Source organism: Microtus pennsylvanicus, chromosome X (assembly GCF_037038515.1).
Source record: "Microtus pennsylvanicus isolate mMicPen1 chromosome X, mMicPen1.hap1, whole genome shotgun sequence".
Lineage (NCBI taxonomy): Eukaryota > Metazoa > Chordata > Mammalia > Rodentia > Cricetidae > Microtus > Microtus pennsylvanicus.
In genome coordinates, this window is record NC_134601.1 from 75,836,589 (window position 1) to 75,857,950 (window position 21,362).

The 21,362-nt window shown below is 33.2% G+C and overlaps 1 protein-coding gene across 1 annotated transcript in view; it reads right to left on the bottom strand.

The window, feature by feature from the left end:
- Positions 1 to 21,362, bottom strand: part of LOC142840369 (uncharacterized) — a 248,668-nt gene that overhangs the window by 10,381 nt on the left and 216,925 nt on the right. The window contains exons 9-11 of the mRNA XM_075956922.1: positions 14,488 to 14,597; positions 12,686 to 14,049; positions 11,768 to 11,857 (exon numbers count right to left, since the gene is read on the bottom strand). Of these exons, the coding sequence (XP_075813037.1) occupies positions 11,768 to 11,857; positions 12,686 to 14,049; positions 14,488 to 14,597 (1,564 nt within the window). The remainder of the gene's footprint in view (positions 1 to 11,767; positions 11,858 to 12,685; positions 14,050 to 14,487; positions 14,598 to 21,362) is intronic.

The following is a 21,362-nucleotide window of genomic DNA, read 5'->3' on the forward strand; positions in this document are numbered from 1 at the left end:
CTCCATGTTTCAAGTATATTTTTATGCATAAACATGAAATCATATTTTGGAAAGAGTTTAGGAATACTGAATGGTAATTTCCTGTTAGAAACTGGTAATAAAATTTTTACAAAGACATAAGCTTTCTCATCAAATTTCCCTTATCATCACAGGAGTCCATAAGATATTGTTAAAAATTTTTACCCTTTTTTGGTTGCACAATCAAATAGGTATACTCTGAAAGATATTCACTAGTATAAGGCATATATGATTTGCCTATAATGAAATATTTCCTCTTTGAAAGACTTTATGATTTTATTGCTAAAATAAAATAAGAGTATATTTTGAAAAGTATAAGAAGTTATTCTAGTGCCCCTGATAACATAATGGTATTGAAGATATTTGTATAATGGCAAAGATAATTAGTACCCTAAAGTAATATTCTCTATAATAAATATAAAATAAAGGTGAAATTACTAATTTTCTATACCAAATCATATGTCAAAAATGTTTAAAATGTAATTATTTTCTTCAGTGCTATGGTCTTCGAGTACATGTATCAATGTACTTTAATTATATACTGGTATAAATTAGTGACAAAGGGTAACTACCTGGAAGAAACACACAAAAAAAAAACAGTGTGGTTGTATCTAATAATATTTTCTATTTAAGGTAATAGTATAGAACAGTAAGACACAATCTGTCTGCAGAGCAAATAATAAGTACACAGTTATTAAGAAGTACTGTGCTATTGAACAACATGAACAAATTATCTATTTGTAAAAGGGCATATCAAGCATATGATTTTATGATGATAAATTGGTTTAAATATTTGTCATGAGATACCTAACCACAAAGGTCACTAAAATGTGATACTGTACTCAGTCATGTCAATTTTTTAATTTTAAACTTATTTTGTTTTTGTGATGTATGCTTGTATGCATATGCATGCTCAGATCTGCATAGCCCTGTGGAGACTAGAGTCAATGTCAGACATTTGCCTCTATTTTTCACCTAAAAATTGTAAGACTGAGTCTCTCATTGAACCTAGTGTTCACTGTTACCTCTTATAAACTGTTGTTTCTAATCATACTATCCTAAAGATCTACATGTGATTCATGTATTTTTCTAAACATTATTCTAATAGCATGTGGTGGTTTGAATAGAAATAACCCTCATAGATTCATGTGTTTGAACGTTTGACCCATAGCTAGTGGCACTATTAGGAGGTGTGGTCTTTTTGGAGTATATGTGGCCTTGTTGCAGGAAGTGTGTCACTGTGGAGGCAGCCTAGTGTGGTAGTTATCTTCTGCTGCCTGTGGTTCCAGATGTGGAACCCTCAGCTTCTTCTCAGGTACCATGTCTGCCTAAATGCTGCTATGCTTCCTGCCATGACAAAAATGGACTAAGCCTCTGAAACTGTAAGCCAGCCCAAATTAAAAGTTTTCCTTTATAAGAATTGCTGTGGTCATGGTGTCTCTTCACAGCAATAAAAGCCCAAACTAAGAAATAGTATTTAACTAATATTACCACATGTTATACTATTTTAGATAGGACTCTTAATTATAATATTTTTACTGTTGTTTGGTAACTTCCTAATTTTTTATTTATACAATTGTTTGTATTTTTATTATTTATTAATTGTTAGTAATCACTAAATTTACCACTATTTCAAAAATCATTTGATAGCTAGCCATCAAGTTGAGTTTGTATACAGAGATGAATATGCACAAATTCTTACTATCTTTAAGAAACTGATGAATATACTATGGATATAAGCAATGCTATGTTAACTTACAAATCTATCACTGATCAAGGAATTTCACAAAATGTTCTATAAAGAAATTCAAATATTTTAAAAAATATTTTGTGTGTAAATGAAGCATTTATGTGTGTACTCATTCATGTTTATTTATTTGTATGAATTGGGCATGTGGTATACATAGTTTGAAACAGTTTCTCTCTTATTATTCACTGCTGCAAAAGACAGTCAAGCTTGTCTTACAGTCTCCAGTGATTTTACTGTCTCTGTCTCCCATATTCTTTTGGAAGAAGTGGGTTTAAAGATAAGCATTCCTCTCTCCAGCTTTTACAGTTTTGGAGATCTGAACTCAGTTCCAAGTTTTGAACAAGATCCAAGAAAATGAACCTTAAAGAATGAGAAGTAGACTCTTAGAGAGACTTAGCATATTATAGGTGTCTGAGAAATACTGAAATTTAGATAACAGGCTACTTAATGCGGGGTTCTCTCTTGAATAAGGCCATTTGAACAAATTCTGGGAGCGGTGAATGTTTTTATAATGTGCAAATATGAAAAGTCAAAGACAACAATGAAATATGGATTTTTTCAAAACAAAGGAATCATTTATATATATCCAGAAATTGAAATTCTCACTTTGTTGATGGATTTTTCCTTATTCTGAGTATACTGATGATTATTATTTTTGACATATATCTCAATTTCATTAGAATCAAAGATAACATGCTAATTAACATGTATCAAATAGAAAACAAAGAGTTAGGGACTGGAGAGATGGCTCAGTGGTTAAGAGTACTGGCTGCTCTTCCAGAGGTCCTGAGTTCAATTCCCAGCAACCACATGGTGGCTCACAACCATCTGTAAGAGATCTGGCACACTCTTCTGGTGTGCGGGCATACATGAAGGCAGAATGTTGTATACATAATAAAAAAATCTTAAAAAAAAGAAAACAAAGAGTTAAACTATACAATAATTAAAATGAAAAAAATCACTAAAGTAGATCAACTGCAAACTAATCACAGAATAGGAAAATAAAATAACATGATAGTTAAATTGGAAGTTATCTATCCAAAAATAAAAAAAATAAAAGAGTGATGAAATTATAAGGATATTGAAGGATAGTGACAAGTGTATCAGTATACATTCGGGCAAACTCAAGGATAAAGAGAAAAAAAGGAAAATTTTTACATGAAGAAATATGGACAAAAAGTCCCCAAATCTAGAGAATAAAGTAATCTATGAATCACATAATCCCAATATAAGATAAAGCAAAAGAAATTCATACAAAACACATAATCAAAATAAATAAAAAATTAAAAATAGTAAGGAAATTATTTATGATGCATAGAAGAAATCACTGCAGAATCCTCAATAGAAAGATTCAAGGGAGAAAAGAATCAATTGACATATTCAAAATACTGGAAATAATAAAAACTGCTAACCAAGGATATTATGTCATGCAAATTTGTTTTAAAAAGTAAATGAAGAGAAATATTTTATTGAGCAAAAAAGCTTATAGAACCCATATAATTCTGGATATTATATTATAGGAAATTATTATATTATTACAAGAAATGCAAAAGACAGTATTTCAAATAGAAATAAAGCATGAAAACATAAAAATGCAAACATACTAGTAAGAGTAAATATATGAATTAATACAGCCTATTTTAATACTATATCTCTGTTGAGTAAATGCCCTTTAATCCTATTATAAAAGACAAAACCCAAAGTACTAAAGTAATTATTTAATGTTAGTGGTTATATTAAAATATGCGAATTGTGGTATCAGTATCACAGTGTGTGAGCATAATGAAATGTGTGTGTCATTTACAATTAAATTTAAGTTCTCAATCACCTTAAGATGGATGTTATAAAAACTGTTTTATGTAAGTCTCATGGTAACGTTAAATAAAGTGTGTTATATATGTGATGCCACTCTTAGGCATATATTTAAAGGACCAGATACCTTACTACAAAGATACTTGCATATTCATGTTCATTTTTGTCTCTCTATTCACAATTGCTAGGAAGACTAATAATCATAGACAACCATCAACTAAAGAATGCACTTCAGTTTGGTACATATACACAATTGAATATTACTCTGGCGTAAAAAAAAATAAAATGAAGAGTACAGGTTTTAGAAGAAATTATACAGAGCTGGAGTCACCAAGGCTCAAAAAGACAAATTCTATATTTCTATGTTTAGATTCTAGATTTTTGTTTTGTGAATTTAACCTGGAGTAAAATCAAAACCCATAAAACTGGAAATGGACCTTGTTGTGACATATCTGGAGAAGAGAGGATAATAAAATAAAGGTGAAAGGAAAGAAGTGGCTTACTAGAGGTAGAATGGCTCAAGCAAGAAATGGACTAAAGCGGATGAGAAAATAAGAGCTCAAAGGAAGAATTAACAAAAATTAAATGTGTATGAAAAAGCTGCACTGGAACCTATTATCTAGAAACTCAAATAAAAAGATAAGTTGAGGGGCAGGAGAGATGGGTCAGTGGTTAAGAACACTGCTCTTTCAGAGAACCTGGGTTCAATTCCCAGCACTCACATGGCAGCTCACAACTATCAGCACTGCTTGATATAGGGGATTCAACACCCTCACACAGACTTTAATGCAGGCAAAACACAAATGTATATAAAATAAAAATAAATTACTTTAAACCATAATTAGAAGGGAAATGTTTTATGAAAAAGCAATGGGGAATATTGGAAACAAAAGATTTAAGTGGGGACAGGGACAAGAAGTAGAAGAAAGGAGGGATTAGGATGGGTTAAACAAAATCAAGAATGCATTAAGCAGCTTGATGAAACTCCACTAGTTTGTGAACTATTTAATATATATGCATATATATGTGTGTGTATATCATGTATATATAGATATATACTTAAATGGAGTTTGGATCAGAGTACTTCATGGGTGAGCAATGCTGATTTCTAAATATATGGACTTAGTGAAAATTTCAGTATCAGGCATGTATTACTTTCCTCCAATGAGAAGTACCAACGAGAGGTACCCAGAACAATAAAGAATATATCTATTGCTCTTGGTTGCCCATCTTAATTAGATGCCAAGACTCTATTGCTGAAGGCAGTCCACATTCTACTTGTAGGGCAAAGAAAAATTATTCCGGAACCGAACATGAAACTACCTTTCTCTTGTCTGGATTCACAGTGCTACAAAGTGCTATGTGGGCTCTCTGGTGAGAAAAAATTATCAGTGGTCTTATACAATATTGTACTCCTCACACTACAATACTAACTCACCAGGCAAGATATGCCCACTTATACATTAATGACAAGATGGTTTATGGAGTCACCAAACACTTTCTTGATTGGATTTGAGGCTTGCCTTACAGGAGGGAATTTATGCTTGATTCTGTAAACATAGTCAAAACTCCATTACTAGAGAAATCAGAAGCCCTGGCAGAGGAAGAATCACTTTTCATTGTGAGTGTTGTAAGTTGCCCATATATTAGTGGATGATCTTGTGCATATGTGCAACAACTATTGGACTCAGTGTGTTATAAAACATTTGTAAAGAAGATATGAAATAAGTAGAGAAATGTATTAAGGTAAGAGAATGGGAAGATGGGTATTATAAGATACATTATATACATGTATGACATTTTCAAAAACAAAGAAGTAGAAAAATCTAAGTGGAATGCTTGGGAAAATTAGGGCATTTAAAAGAACATTTCTGCCTGTTACTATGGCTACCTGGAATGGTGAACCAAGTCACCCCACAGAATCATAATTTCCCCAAGGTATCATACAGTAGAAGTACTGGTTTAGGCTTGGTGATAGCCAAAGGGAAAACTTGTAAAGAGATTTCACGTCCCACCACCATGACAACTTGTCAGATCACCATGCAGAACTGAACAGAGTCAAGGCAATACTAAGTCAATTATGGACATAACCATACCTTGACCAGGACTTAGTTATGTATACCTCTTGCCTTCTATTTAAGACTTAATCTGTTGGAGAATGTTATTTTAAGGTGTGTTCCTTTTGTTTATGCTATGGAACATTTGTTTAATGACGTAAAGATGTGTTGCTTTTTTTGTTTATACTGCATTTGTTTAATTAAGTGAAGCTGTGATTTTTTGCCTGTCTAAAACACCTTAGTCTTAATAAAGAGCTGAAGGTCCAATAGTGAGGCAGGATAGGCAGGCTGATAGGTAAAAAGTACAAATAGAAGGAGGTAGGAGGACATCAGTGACCAGTAACCTAGCCAGCCAAGGAGTAACAGTGAAAGTAAGATATACAGAAGTAAGAAAAAAAATATCCCAGAGGCAAAAATAAATGGGATAATTTAAACTAAGAAAAGCTGGCAAGAAACAAGCCAAACTAAGGCCGGACATTCATAACTAAGAATAAGCCTCCTTGTATGATTTATTTGGGAGCTGGATGGTGAGTCCCCCCAAAAAACTAAGAGTAAAACTTCACACAACATTAACCTTATGTCAGAATGCCAAATATAAATTTTGCAGGGATTTCACTGGATTTCTTCCACTCTTCCCAATTTGGTCACATTGACTAAATCTCCTTTGCCTGTTCACCATTATTTAGGTTCTTTTGATAAACTTATTGAAGATAGGTGGCTGAACCAGATTTGTTAGGAATTCCATGGGCACAGGCTCTCATCCTAATTATGGCAACAATATTAGAAGATGGAATCTTTGGGAGGTGATTAGATTAGATAAACATATTCAAGTGAAAACTCATGGTTTGAATCCTAAATGATTCATATGACAAGTAAAAGATATCAGAGAATACACAGTCAATTATTTGTTTCATGTTCCTTATTTGTTTCCGTATCACCTTAGGACTCTGCTAAACAAAATGCTACCACAGGATGTACCCCTAAGAGTTGCACCTTAAGAACAATGTTACAAAAAGGGTGGAAGAAGAAGGAACTGGAATTGGTATGTAAAATAAGATTGTTTTAAAAATAAAAAACCATTTCTTTATACTGTAACTTGCTTAACTATAACTATACTGCATTATAGTAACACAAATAAACTAATACGCTAAGACCTATCTTCATTGATATCATTAAAGCAGCTGCCTGTCCACTTGTTTTATTTTCACAATCTCAATAAAGTTGTAAAGTTAATTCTGCAAATTCTAAATTTACTGCTACTGCAATGGGAGAAAATACATTTTATAAAAATGTAGCTAATTCAGATGATAAAATGATATGAATACATTAAATACTTCTTAATTTATAAGTACTGAAAGATAATCCAGGTCAGAAAAAAAATGTAAAAACTTTAAAAGGAAAAAAAATATGTACAGGTAATTTCTAGATGTAGATACACTGGAAGTGCTTTACCGTTTTTTCAAATAAGCACTCATTACATCAGATGTCTACTCATAATTTTTGATGATTTTATCACCCTGTGTAAATATTTTGGGGCAGGTCAATTTAAATTCCAAAAGAGGAAGATAAAAAAGATAGAGTATTCTTGTTTGGCTCTGAGACTTGGAAATAATCTGACTCTAAGCTTGCTTTCCTTGGCTGGCTTTGTTTTTCTAACAGAAAGCTGCCACTGTATTTTGCTTTGGTTTTTTATTATTGACTTCATATGACCTTATAACCTAGACCTGAATCTATACTCAAATTCTAATAGATCTGCACTTTCAGAATATTAAGCTGTGTCAAACAGAAATCACTATACTCAAAGAAAATAATTCAGAATGTGTGTCAGAATTCAGACACTTCTATATGTACCCACAAACTCAGAAAACATGATGAGTGCTTCACTGTTTCTAGGTCACGCATAAATGCTTACAGGGAAGGATTTGGCTTTTAATTAGTCTGAAAACAAGATGTTAATAATTGTTATATTTGTAACAGAGACTGGTTGCATTCCTAACTTGCAATTCTTTCCCATATTGTACACTGAGGGAGAGCATACCACAAGGAGTGTAACCACTACTGATATATTGGACTTTGGATCATCTCTGGGGCATGGCTCATTGCTGTTGCCTTGTATTCAATTTCAATATTAGTGTGTTTTATAACAATGCACTAAGATCCCAACTTACTTTATTTTCTGGTCTAATAATTAATACAGAAATTTGATTGCTAAATGCAGCTAACACCAGAAAAGAAGTGATTTTTTATAGGCTGATCATCAGATTATACTATGAGTGATGAACTATCACATACGGCCACTTTTAAAGGTTTTTTAAAAAGATTTGTGACTTGTACTTCTGGTTGTCTACAAACATTCTACAAAATGCTTTTGTTACATTTGCATATAAGTAAATCAAGAGAAAAGATCTTGATAAAGTATCAGATAACTGAAAATACAGCAGATATAGATGATGTCATACACTAATTTTATAACAATAAATTATTATAAGCCTTACAAATCTAGGCATATGATTCTAAATAAGAATTAATGATACTTGCTTTTTACAATTGTTTCTGTTAGTTTCTCCTATTTTCTGAAGGAAAACTTAATTGGCTGGTGATTCGAGGTGCTATAAGTTCATTAAATTTATTTTGCGGATAAGCCTAAAATCACAGAAGGTAGCACTGAATATGAAATGGTAGGGGGTAGTTTTAGTTCTAACACTTTCAACACACATTCATGGAAAGTAAAGCATTTCAAGGTATCAACTGGTATGTTGATCAAAGAAAAACACCTGGGTCCATCAGCTTTTAGGCAGCTGTTCTGAAAACAGACAGAACTAACTTAAGTGAACTATACTAAAAATTAAACTAAGGAAAGTAAAATCTATGGTGAGAAGCCACAGTGAGAAACCAGTTAACATATATTGTCTGACTAATATTTGTTTTACTTAGGATGTGTTTTCAAGGGCAACAAATGTCCCTTCTGGGACTATATGTATGGCTTGTGAACTCTATTACAATAAAATCTGAGCATGCAAGGCTTTCAGGTCAGCTCAAACTTAACTGTTAGTTACCCTGTGACTGAATTGATGGCCTGAAGTTTTTTTTTAAAGATAGACTTTTCTGGTAAGGGGCTTTTGTTCTAACTAGATGAGGGAAGATTAAAAAGTATAAACTAGGATCATTTATTCAGTTTCTATCTTGCCATATAGGGGTTTTATTAGTAACAATTTTCATGAAAAGACATCTTGGAGAAGGTCTAACAGAGCAAACTGCATACAGATTTATTAAAATCATTCCTTAAACTTCTGTTTTGAAAGGTTTCCTTTACCCTTGACTGGTGTCTGAATTGGGTTTGGAAAGAAGTTAATAGTGTTTCAAGAATGAATTAGCGACATGTTGTGCCTAAATTTTTTTTAAAATGGCATTTGTTAAATATATATTTCTTATTAATAAGTACTATATTTAATATTCATACATTCATATAATTCTGGATTCAGTCTACTCACTTTCTCCCTTCCAATCCATCTTCTACACTCTCTACCTTTCCCTCCCAACTTAATCTGTCTTTTAAATTTAATACCCTCTGAGTCCACTTAGTACTGCCTATATGTGTATGTCTGTGGGATCATCTACTGGAGCATGGGTAGTCTTTCATAATGTGTAGCCCTAGCCACTCTGAATTTATATGTACAACTATGCTCTCATGATAGGCATATATTGTTTTGTTATGGATAGTTACTCCTTCTGGCTTTTATTTTTTTTCATCCCTTCTTCTGTAATGATCCCTTAATGTTGAGAAAAGGCAGTGTAACACAAAATTTCATTTAATGTTGAGCACTCCAGTCTCTTATTCTTTGCACACTAACTGGTTGTGGGTCTTTGTACTAATTCTCATGTAGTGAAAAAAGAAGTTCTTCTGAGGACGGTTATGAGATTCACTAATCAATGAATATAAAGATAAGAACATAGGAGACAGTTTAATACTATATTAATTTAGCCTAATAATAGCATTAGGGCCTATCCTAGCCAGTCACTGATTTTTGCCCTAGTTAGTGGTGCAGGTAAATCCTAAAAGCAACTTATACAGAGTATACAAAGAAAACAGGATAAAAATCTACAAAAAAAATTCTAAGGGAACACATGCAAAATAGCTGAATGAAATAAGGAAGTAATGCAGGATAGGAAAATGGTGTTCAATAAGGAATTACTGAAGAATACCAAAGTAAAATGGAAATGGAAACCTCACAAAAAGAATGGATCAGGGGAGGACAGACTAACAGGGCATAAAAGCAAGTAAGAGGACTTGGAATACTCAATCAAACAAATGTCTGTGAGCAGAATTTATGCAATCTTGGGGACATTATGAAAAGACAAAAATCAATGAATTTTGAGGAGGGTAATTTAAATACAAATAAGAATAAAATGGGAAAATAAAGAACAGACAGTTGGGGCAGTTTTGGGTTTAAAATATGGACTGAAAGGAAACTGGTTTGAAGATAAATATATGACCTGACAGCATAAAGAGTTTCATTTCTCAGGAGGTTGAAACACTACTAACCAGTCAAGTCCATGGTTTTGTGGAGGCAAAAATATAAAAGAGTAAATATGGAAATGATATAGTACAAAGCTGGCACACTGCTTGGATCCAATGTGACAGTTCCCAACAACTTTTCACCTCATTTAGTACTATACAGTCCTAATTTACCCCTCCCAACTTAGCAGTACTCTGCTGACAAAACTTTATCATACAGTACCATGACAGATACTCTGAATATGGGTCACAAAGGGAATTTTTGGGGTGCTGAAATGCCCACACAGCAGATTTTATTGAAATGATGTGTGGTATTGTTACAATAATAAGCAGGAAGCTCAATGGCAAAATTACAATCTATACATGAAATTATGGATCAGTTTAAACTGATTTTTACAATAGTGTCAAAAACACTCCATGCAGAAAAGAATAATTTTATTAACAAATGATAACAGGGTAAGGTGCAGCCACTTGAAAAAAAAAGATTCTTTTACATTACACTATGCCAAAAAAAATTCCCCAAATAGACTAATTATTTAAATGTAAGATACAAACCTATGAAGCTCATAGAAAAAAAGTTAAAATAAATAAAAATATTTTTGCTATTATATTTACATAATTTTCTCCTTCCCATGTATTCCTCTTTGCTCTCTTTCAAATTGGTGTCCTCTTTATTTTTTAACTATTTTTTTAACACAAACTGTTCAGTCTGTATAATGTTATCTCTATCTATACATTAACTTTCAAAACAGTATATAACTTTGGGACAATTCATTAAGCAACAAATATGGGTTTTGATGCAACTTCACTTCTAGGTATATTACTGGCAAGAAATGAAACATATTCCATTACAGAATCTTTTAGAACATAGAGTAGCCTTATATGTGCGATGAAATGAATCCAAATGCCCATCATTGTATATGTCTACAAATAAAAAGTGATAATGCCTAATATGGATTGTTGTTCAATCATAAAAGTTAAGATACACACTATAATAGAGTAATCTTGGATTAGTTATACTAATTAAATGAATGAAGTCATGAGGTAGAATTCATCATATGATTCAATTCATATAAAATAAGTAAAATAGGAAATTTGACAAAAAGTTGATTAGTTGTTTCAGAGGGAAAGATGGGGTAGGGGAAGATACATAGGTAATAGGCACAGAGTTGTCACTGTACTAATAAAATACTCTAATAGAGTCGATAGTTGCATGTATCTGTGAATATATTTAAAAAACACTGAGCTTCATACTTTATTGGAAGAATTATATCCTAAACTATTAAAAACACATTATAGATAAGCATTTGGAGTTTAACCAGCATTGCAGGAAAACACCATATACTGCAAAAAAAGTTCCTGGGTTGATTATATATATACAAATATATCATATATTTTATTAGACTTTATTTCATGTCTTTTTGGTTGTGCTGTTTTTTCTTTGTAGTAAATCATATAATTTAGTATTATTATGTATTAAGTACTAAATTAAGTACTATTGTGTATTATATTACTTTGCAACCACTCTATCTCTTCAGATTCTGAATTTATTTTCCAAAATATTAACAAATAGCATGACTAAATTCTCAGACAATTTCTACTGCATATACTCACCTCTGTTATCTCTTTGCTGTACAGACTTTTGCTCTTCAGTTTTCTTTTCCTCACCAAGCTTAGTAGGCAGGGTAAGAGGCCTCCAAAAACCTAGAGTCATATTAAACAGACTCAGTTATTTCCAATTACTAATAAAATAATATTATGTAAAATAATGTTTACTACACAATATTGGGGATATTATGTTAAGGTGTATTACTTTTGTTTATGCTGCATTTGTTTAACTCTGTGAAGCTGTTACACTTTGCCTGTCTAGAACACCTGATGGTCTAATAAAGATCTAAATGGCCAATAGTAAGGCAGGAAAAAGGATAGGCATGGTTGGCAGGCAGACAGAATATATAGTAGGAGAAATCTGGGAAAAAGAGTTGCTGAGAGGTAGCCCAAGAAGAAGGAGGACATCAGGAGACAGCCATCCAGCTACATAGAAATCCACAGAGTAAGTAAAAAAAAATGCTTATAAAAACACTGTCTATTATGGCCTAAGAACACAATGTTAAATTTAGCTACCATCATCCTGGAATAAATAAAAGGATTTTTTTCCTACTTATTTGGAAAAAAAGATTTAAGTATAAAAGACTAAGTACATCAGCTTTTAAATTACCTTTCCTCTCTTATAAAGTTGTCCCTGAAGTTTCTTAATTTTCAAGGAATAGTTTGCATTTATCTGTTACTCATGTTTATTTTATAATAATATAGAAGAGATAAAAATTACCTAAAGCAAGATGATATTCTTTTTTTTGAAAGTGAAATAAAAATCTGGTATTATGATGTTTAGTCTCTGAATTTCTTATTAGTATTTTAAAGTGTTAAGTTTAAGACCAAAATATATCAGTTACTGACATTTGGGAAAATGTTATGATGCCATTAATGAAGCTTATAAGGTATTTTTTAAAGGCCACAAATATTTTAGCATACCTGGAGGACGATTATCCTTTCTGCGAGCACCAAGTCGGTGTGCTTCATTTTCTGAATCATGGTGGTCAGACTTCATGAGATGTTCTTCTCTTTCCTTAACCATTTGAAACCCCTCATTGTCAAATCCTTTCTCTTTCTTTATGGGGTGTCCTTTACTTTCAGGTTCATTTTTATCTCTTTCATTTCCAGCTTTTTCCTGATGTTTTTCAGAACTGGAGTCTATTTGATCTTTTCCAGTGATACTCTGAAATGTTTGAAGGTTACCCTGACATTTTCCAAAGCTATCTTGAGGTACTATAGACTGAAAATGATACTTTCCAGAGCTATCCCAGTATCCACTAAGACCAGAATCTAACTCTTCTATTTTAGCATCTAACCACTGCTGTAGAGACTCAGACTTGTGAATCACCTTGAGTCTTTCCAAATTACAGGTACTTTTGCATGCTTCAGCTTTCTTTATGTGCTTCACAGAATCAGAGGACATCGCAGGGCTTTCAGAGTCTGAGGTCACTGTTCTTTCAGACCAAGAATCCTTTGTGGGCTTGTTATTAGCAGTGCTCATATGAAATGTTTCTGTTTCCATGAAACGTTTCATAGCTGCTGAGGCTAGCACACATCTTTCTAAATCTGAGTCCATCTCACTTGATTCAGAGTCAGAGTCCACCAGATATCTCTTAGATCTTTGCTTTTCCACCTGTATCATATGTACCTTAGACGTTGATGCTCTATCTTTTTCTGTACCTGAGTCTACTGCATAACTCTCAGAATCAGGTATCATCCAGAAAATTTCAGTGTCCATCATTGTTTTTTCAGATTCCATTAGACGTTTTATGGAATCTGAAGCCATTTGACGTTTTTCTTCTTTCTTTCTTTCATTATTAGAGGCTGAGTCTCTTTCATAGTCAGAATCTTCCAGGGATTTCTCTGAGCCTGAGAGCACCCAGTCTTTCAGAGATTCAGATTCCACCTGTTCAATTCTCACCAGCAGCTGCTCTGTCTTGGTCAAGTCTTCAACTGAGACTGAACCCATTTGATAACTTTCTGCTTTTAATGGTTGTTTTCTAGAGTCTGCATCCCTAGGGGACTTTTCTGAGTCAGAATCTACTCCCCATATTACTGATCCAGAGCCCTTAGATTGTTCTTCTAACTCAAAATCTGAGACAACACCTCGGTCAGAGTCAGAATCAATTGCACATCTTTCAGAACCAGAGTCCATAAGAGGAGTATCACTTTCAATAATTGTTAGGTCTTCAAATGTTTTATAGTAAAAAGAACTCCCCAAAGTTTCAGATGCATTTGTATCAGGACTTTCCATTTTAGATTTGTTTTCTTCATCATGTTCCGATGTAACTGTTCCTTCATCACTTCAAGAAAAACAAACATAAATGCATGATTAAATATTTACAAGTTGGTACTAAAGCATTATCTCTGTTGAAATTCTTCTGTAAGAAAATACTATGGAGCATATAGTCCTATCTGTTGACTGTGTAAAGCAAGAGGCAACGTTAAGCTTTTTGTGAAAAAATAATAATATTAATGTGTTTATTTTATACTCTTCCCTGATATAAGGTATTCGCATCTGCCTTCACATTAACTATTTTCTGATGGACCTAAAATTATTTCTCTGAGTAAGATAATGCCTTGTTAACATGTGATTTTCTTGTCACTATCTAGTCAACATATCAATTTTTAGGTATCAAGTATCACTTTTAAAGTGTACTGTAAATTAAAAATAGAATTTTTTGCATTCAAGTCTAGGTGAAAATTGTATATAGATAGATCTGATTATTAGTGAGAGTTACCTTGGAGTGTCAACTCTTTGTGAAGATGAACAACTCTCAGATACTCTTTGATTCTGAAGGAATGTATATTGTATGGCAGGTTCATATGGTAAGACAGTTGTAGTTATTGTCTGAAAAACAAATAAATCATGAAGTTATAGCTTTTTAGTTAAACACAAAAGACAACACAATAAAGCATTTACACTGGAGAGGGTGTCAACTTGACTAGTTACAAACTAGAGCTTGATAGGCTTTGTATAACCTTCCTGAGTAAAATCTCATATTTAAATATAGACATGATAGACACATTATGGGATGTTTGTTCATTATCTATATTCCTACAAACTAATCCCCATGCCTAAATAACAGAAGAGTCCCATGCAACCCAGTCTTTGGATTGCATGTAACTACCATTTGATTAAAATTCTCTTTGTTAGAGATCTGGAGTTAGTATTCAGAAAAAATTTCCCTACCTGTTATATGAAAATTAGGGTAAACAATATTAGTTTCTGTGTAAAATCTAATCCTGTCATGTGCTTAGAAGAGTATAACAAAAAAACTTTCTTAAAGACTAGACAACCATGTCTAGAGGAAACAGATATAAGTGATTATATGATTCTAGAAAAAGACAGAAATATTTTCTACCAAATTCTTGCCATTTTTTTCAGTTAGCAATTCAAGTTTCTCCTTATAGTAACACTATTTCCTGTCTTTGAATATTTTTAGGTGATAATAGATTACTGAGTTAAGTCCCTCACCATTTGTCCATTTTTTTCATTCCTAAAGTATAAGTAAAGTTTTGTGCTTTTAGATAGCTATTTAGGAAATAAATGTCATTTTGTATCCACTTCTATAATGTAGAAATTTTAATATTTTTCTTTTTTATTTACCTTGTAAATCAATGTTATCTTTAATTTTTTAATCAAGTATATTTTATAATTATATATGGTATTTCAAAAAATTCTTCTAAGTATCATGTTTAAGCCTTTCAGTTATCTTCTGAGAAAATAAATTTCAAACATTTCATGTATTACCATCAATTCTGAAATATGACATAATATGGAAATTTTCTTATATCATATCTAAATGACCCATTATAGTATATGTATATTATTATGTCTTGTTAAAGTTACATTAAAAAAGAAGTGTCCTCACATAAATGAAATTAATTTTGGTCATCCTTCAACTTTCTTTCTGTGTTAGTAATGTTCATGTGTCTAAATTTACATTTGTCATACTTTTCTAGTTTTAGACTTTTCAATAAAATGCTGGCTGTAATTCTACTCTCTTTAAAAAGTCACTGTGTTTGAAAAGAAAAAAACTTTACTTATATTTCAGTAAATAATATCAAGAAGTGACAAATACTATTTCATGAAATTAAAACACATCTTCACAGCAAAAGAAATGACAGAATAAAGAGACAGCCTTTAGATGATAGAAAACATGATAAAAGAAAATCTTTGCCAGTTACACAGTTTACGGGGATTAATATCTAAAATATATATTAAGAACTGAAAAAGATAACACAGAAGCCAAGCAAATACTCTAATACACAAATGACCAAATTAAATAAGTAAATGCTTCTCAAAAGAAGAAGTACAGGGGTTTGGTGTAATGGCTCAGGGGTAAAGTTCTTTGCCATCAAGACTGATGAACTAAGTTTGATCATCACTACAAAGATATAATATATATTTGGAATGGTAAATAATCTAACTGCATGCCTTTTATCATTACTTAATGTACCTATATATTGATTACTATATTTTACCCCTTAAGTAAGTATAAATATTGGTCAGTTAATACTAAAATAATACTAGAGAAATTATAGGGACAATTACTAAATAAATAAAAGCCTAAACATTATAAATTCAAGGAAACACCAGTTGTAAATTCAAGAGTTGAAAAAAATGAAATGATAAAAATAAACTACTAACTGGATATATGGAAAAATATATTTGTAGTTGTAATGAAAACTAGTTGAAATTGTAGGGACAAGATAAAAAACTTTCAGCCTAAATGAATGGAGCTCCACCATTCCAAATAAAAGAGAAAAGTCACCAGAACAACAGAACCTTATGAAATTATATCAGACACCAAGTCAAGGTAATATAAGAAGGAGAAGAAACAACAAGAAAAATCAGAGAAAACACTTGTGTCAAATGAGATTTAGTGAACAATCCTGAAGATACTTGAAGTAAAGGGCTGTGGATACAGGGCCCTCCTAGTTCCTTCCTGTTGCACTCTTTCACATTTTCTTCTATCCTATATCCATTCCTTTGTGATCCCCACTCCCTGCCTCAATCCACAGAACCACTCTCTACAAGGGATCCAAGTGGCCACATTGGGCTAAGGCACATGTAAGCTACATTTATTGTCCTTCCTGTCATATTCTCTTCTCTCCAGATTAATTCCTAGTCCTGCTACTGCCTGCTCAAGGAACCCCTCTTCCCAACCCGCCACAATTCCTTATGGATCCCACATCTTGATGAAGAATCAGAGTCTTCCTAGTTCTTTCCCACCACCCCATTCACCCCTTTCTTCTAGACTATCTCCATTTGTTTGTGACACTCTTAACTCACAGAAACACTCTGTACCAGAAATCCCATAGTCAATAAATGTGTCTAGGACCCAAAGTGGGAAATAGCCACCAAAGCATGGAATACTCAATCAAAGAAGTTGAGATCAGATACCTACTACAAGAAATACGTCAAACATCATAAATCCAGATGTTTCAGCCTACAAACACAAACATACAAAACTAAACAAAATTCCTCAACCAGAAGCCAGCAGCTCTATTTTGAAAGGCCCTGACAAAAGCATTTTACTTGAAGCAGAAGACATGTATTTTAAAATAGCAATTATGATTATGTTGAATTAACTTATAGAAGTATGAATGAATGCCTTATTGAAGACTGTGAAAATACAAACTGTTGAATAAAATAATGAAAACAATTCAAGGCATAAAAGAATAATTAAACAAGGAAATAACAGAATCTCAAACAATTTAAAATAAGTTGGGAGTTAAAAACTCAGGATGGTAAACAAATCCTTAAAGGTAAGCATCACCAACAGAATACATGACACAGAAAGTATAATAATAAGACAGAAACAAATACCTCAATATTAAATCTAATAAAAACCCAGGAACAAAGCATTCAGGAAATCAGGGACACAATGAAAAAAACCAAACCTATAAATAGTGGGTATAAAGGAAGAAAAAGAAAGCCAAGTCAAAGACTCACAAATATTTGTTAACAAAGCCATTCATTTCTCCAACTTAAGAGATGCCTATCGAGGCACAAGAATCAACAGCAAATAAACAGGAACAGAAATACCATACATTTCTCCAACTTAAGAGATGCCTATCAAGGTACAAGAATCATGCAGAACAGCAAATAAACAGGAACAGAAAAGAAACTCCCCACAACACAAAGTAATCAAAACACTAATTGTACAGAACAAAGAAAGGATGTTAAAAGCTGCAAGGGGCAAAGAACAAGTCATATATAAAGGTAGGCCCACTAGAATAACCCCTGGATTTTCAATGGAGTTTCTGAGAGTTAAAAAGATGTGGATGGATGATCTTCAATTTCTGAGGGACCACAGAAAACAACCCAGACTACTATACGAAGTAAAAGTATAAATCATAACCAGTGGAGAAAAAAATTCTATGATAAAAATAAATTTAAGCAATTTTTCTTCATGAATCCACCTCTATAGCTCTACAGAACATACCAGAAGAAAACCTGGACTGAAAAGTAATTTAACTACACCTAAGAGGACACAAGAAATAAATAATTTGAGAACAGTGGATTAAATAATGGAGTCCACAACAAAACAAAAAAATAAGAGGAACAATATACATTAATCAATAAAATCTTTCAATATAATTTTCTGCATGTGGACTTTGGGGGAGAGTTGAAGAGGGGAGGGGAGAGACAGGGAAGGGAGCAGAGAAAAATGTAGAGCTCAATAACAATCAATAAAAAACAACTTTCGTCCAAAAAATCCCTATTAAAAAACACAGACTAACAGATGGTAATAGCTAAAAGGATCCATCTATCTGCTGCATCCAAGAAATACACCCCATCATCAAAAATGAGTATCATTATAGGATAAAAGAATGGAAGAATATATTCCAAGCTGATGGACACAATAAAGAAGCAGGTCTAACCATTTTAATAATTTAAAAGATAGACCACATGCCAAAAATAATAAGAGATAAAGAAGAACACTATATACTTCTAAAATGAAAATGTATCAAGAGAACATCACAATTCTAACATTCATGTGCCAAATGCAAGGGCACTAAACTTCATAAAAAAAAAACATTACTTCAGCTAAATTCACATAATGACTTTAACACAGTATTAGTGGATGACTTTAATGCCCTGGTACTGCAAATGGAAAGGTCACCAACAAAAAATTAAACAGAGAAACACTGGAGTTAAATAACATCATAAATCAAATTGGACCTATCAGATATCTGCAGAACATTTCATTCTAACACAAAAGAATAAATTTTCTTCCAGCTTTTCATGGAACATTCTCCAATTTAACCACATAATAGGACACAAACCAAGTGTCAAAATACATTATAAAACTGAAATTACATCCTTCCTATCTGACTACCATGGCTTAAATATGGATATAACTAACAATAGAAACAGTAGAAATCACACAAAATTATTGAAGATCCATTTGTAATAAAATCCCTAGAAAGATTATGAATTCAAGGAACAGATCTCAACATAGGAGCACCAAGTTCATAGCCAACCATCTCATTGGAGGAAAAACTCAAAACACTTCCACTAAAATCAGAAATAAGATAAGGATATACTTTTTCTCAATACAAACTTGATATAGTATGTAGCTAGAACAATGGAAAACTGAAGGAGATCAAATCAGAAAGAACAGAGTGTGTCTTTATTTGAAGAGAATATAATTTATATACAAAAAAGACCCTAAGACCCCCACCAGAAATATTTTACAACTGATAAATACTTTCAGCACAGTAGCAGGACACAAGGTTAACACATAAAAATTAATGGCTTTCCTATATACAAATGAAAAACATACTGAAAAGGAAACAAGGAAACAATACCTTTCACAATAACCTCAAAAATATATGTTGGCATAAATCTCAGCATGCAAATGACAGGCTTGTATAATAAAACTTTTAGGTCATGGAAGATTGAAATATTTCCCTTGTTCATAGACCAATAGGATTAATTTTGTGAAAGTAGTCATCCACCAAAAGCAGCCTACAGATTCAGTACAATCAGAATTAAAATACCAACACAATTCTTAATAGAAATAGAAAAAAAACCCTCAACTTCTTATGAAAACAAAACAAAAAATCCCAGGAGAGCTAAAATAATCCTGAATAATAAATGAACTGATGGAGGCATCATCATTTCAGATTTCAATCTGTGTTATATTACACAAGGATAGTAAAAAGAAAATCAGCATGGCATTGGCATTAAAAAAAAAAGACATTAATCAATAGAACCAAACTGAAAAACTAGACATAATGACACAAAACTTTGTAATTTCTTGCATAGCTAAAAATATACTGGAGAGCTGTACCAGAAGATCCATCAGAAGTTTTGAGTGTGCCCAACCGGCGGCCATCAGCCTCCCCGAGAAGGGAGCACAGGCACCCTTTAATCCCCTAAATTTTCTGGCCATTCAGCGGGGTTTCTCCCAGGCTACTGCCTTTCTCTTCTTATCCCATCCCAGCTTGCCCCCAAGCACCCCTTTCCATCTGCGGGGTCACAGGATCCCCCAACTCTGCCTATTTGTAATTGAGGGTCTGGGGACAAAGTGGTGAGTGCAACTGCTGCAGGAGTTTCTTTGTTCCACTGAGTCTATACCCAGTAATCCCACCCTTTTGTCTGCAAGGCCCCTGGCCAGCAGATGGCTCTGATACTGGACCAGAAGTTCCATCCGGAGGGGTAAGTGAGTGCCTGACCGACCGGCCAGAAACCCTGGGAAAGCAGGCACCCCCCCAGTCCCCTAAACTTTTTGGCGATGAAGAGGGGCCTCTCCCTGGCTACTGCCTTTCTCTACTCATTCCATCCCAGCCCCCCCCCCCCCCCCCCCCCCCCCCCCCCCCCCCGCCAGCACTTCGTTCCATCTGTGTGGTCCTTAGATCCACAACCATAGCCTACTTCAGGGTGGAGATGATCTGAGAGACAACTCCAGTGCTAAGGGGACCTAAGACAGGGCAGACCAAGAAAAAAAAACAAGTAAACAGATAGATACAGCAAAGATAAGACCAAGCCAACAAGACTCTCCTAACGGCATTTGAAGGCAGAGTTCAATGCAAAAATTCCTCCAACAATCTGAAAAGCAACATGACAACACCAGAATCCAGCAACATACAACAGGAAGACTTGAACAACCTAATTCAAAAGAAGTAGAAGAAATAGACTTTAAATGTAACATTATGAAACTATTAGAGAACATTAAACAGGATGTGAAAAACTCCTTTATAGAAATGGATGAGAAGACTAACAAAAAGAAGAAATGAATAAATCACTCAAACATACCCAGGAACACCAAGAAAAAGTAATCAAACAGGTAAGGGAAACAGGTTAAGACTTGAAAACTGAAATGGAGGCAATGAAGAAAACACAAACCGAGAGATGGCAGGATATGGAAAATCTGGGTAAACGAACAGAAACTACAGAGACAAGCATAACCAACAGAATACAAGAGATAGAGAAAAGAATCTCAGATGCTGAAGATACTATAGAGGAAATAAATTCACTGATCAAGGAAAACTTCAAATACAACAAATTCTTAACAAAAAACATCCAGGAAATCTGGGACACCATGAAAAGACCAAAATTAAGAATAATAGGGGTAGAAGAAGGAGATGAATTACATCT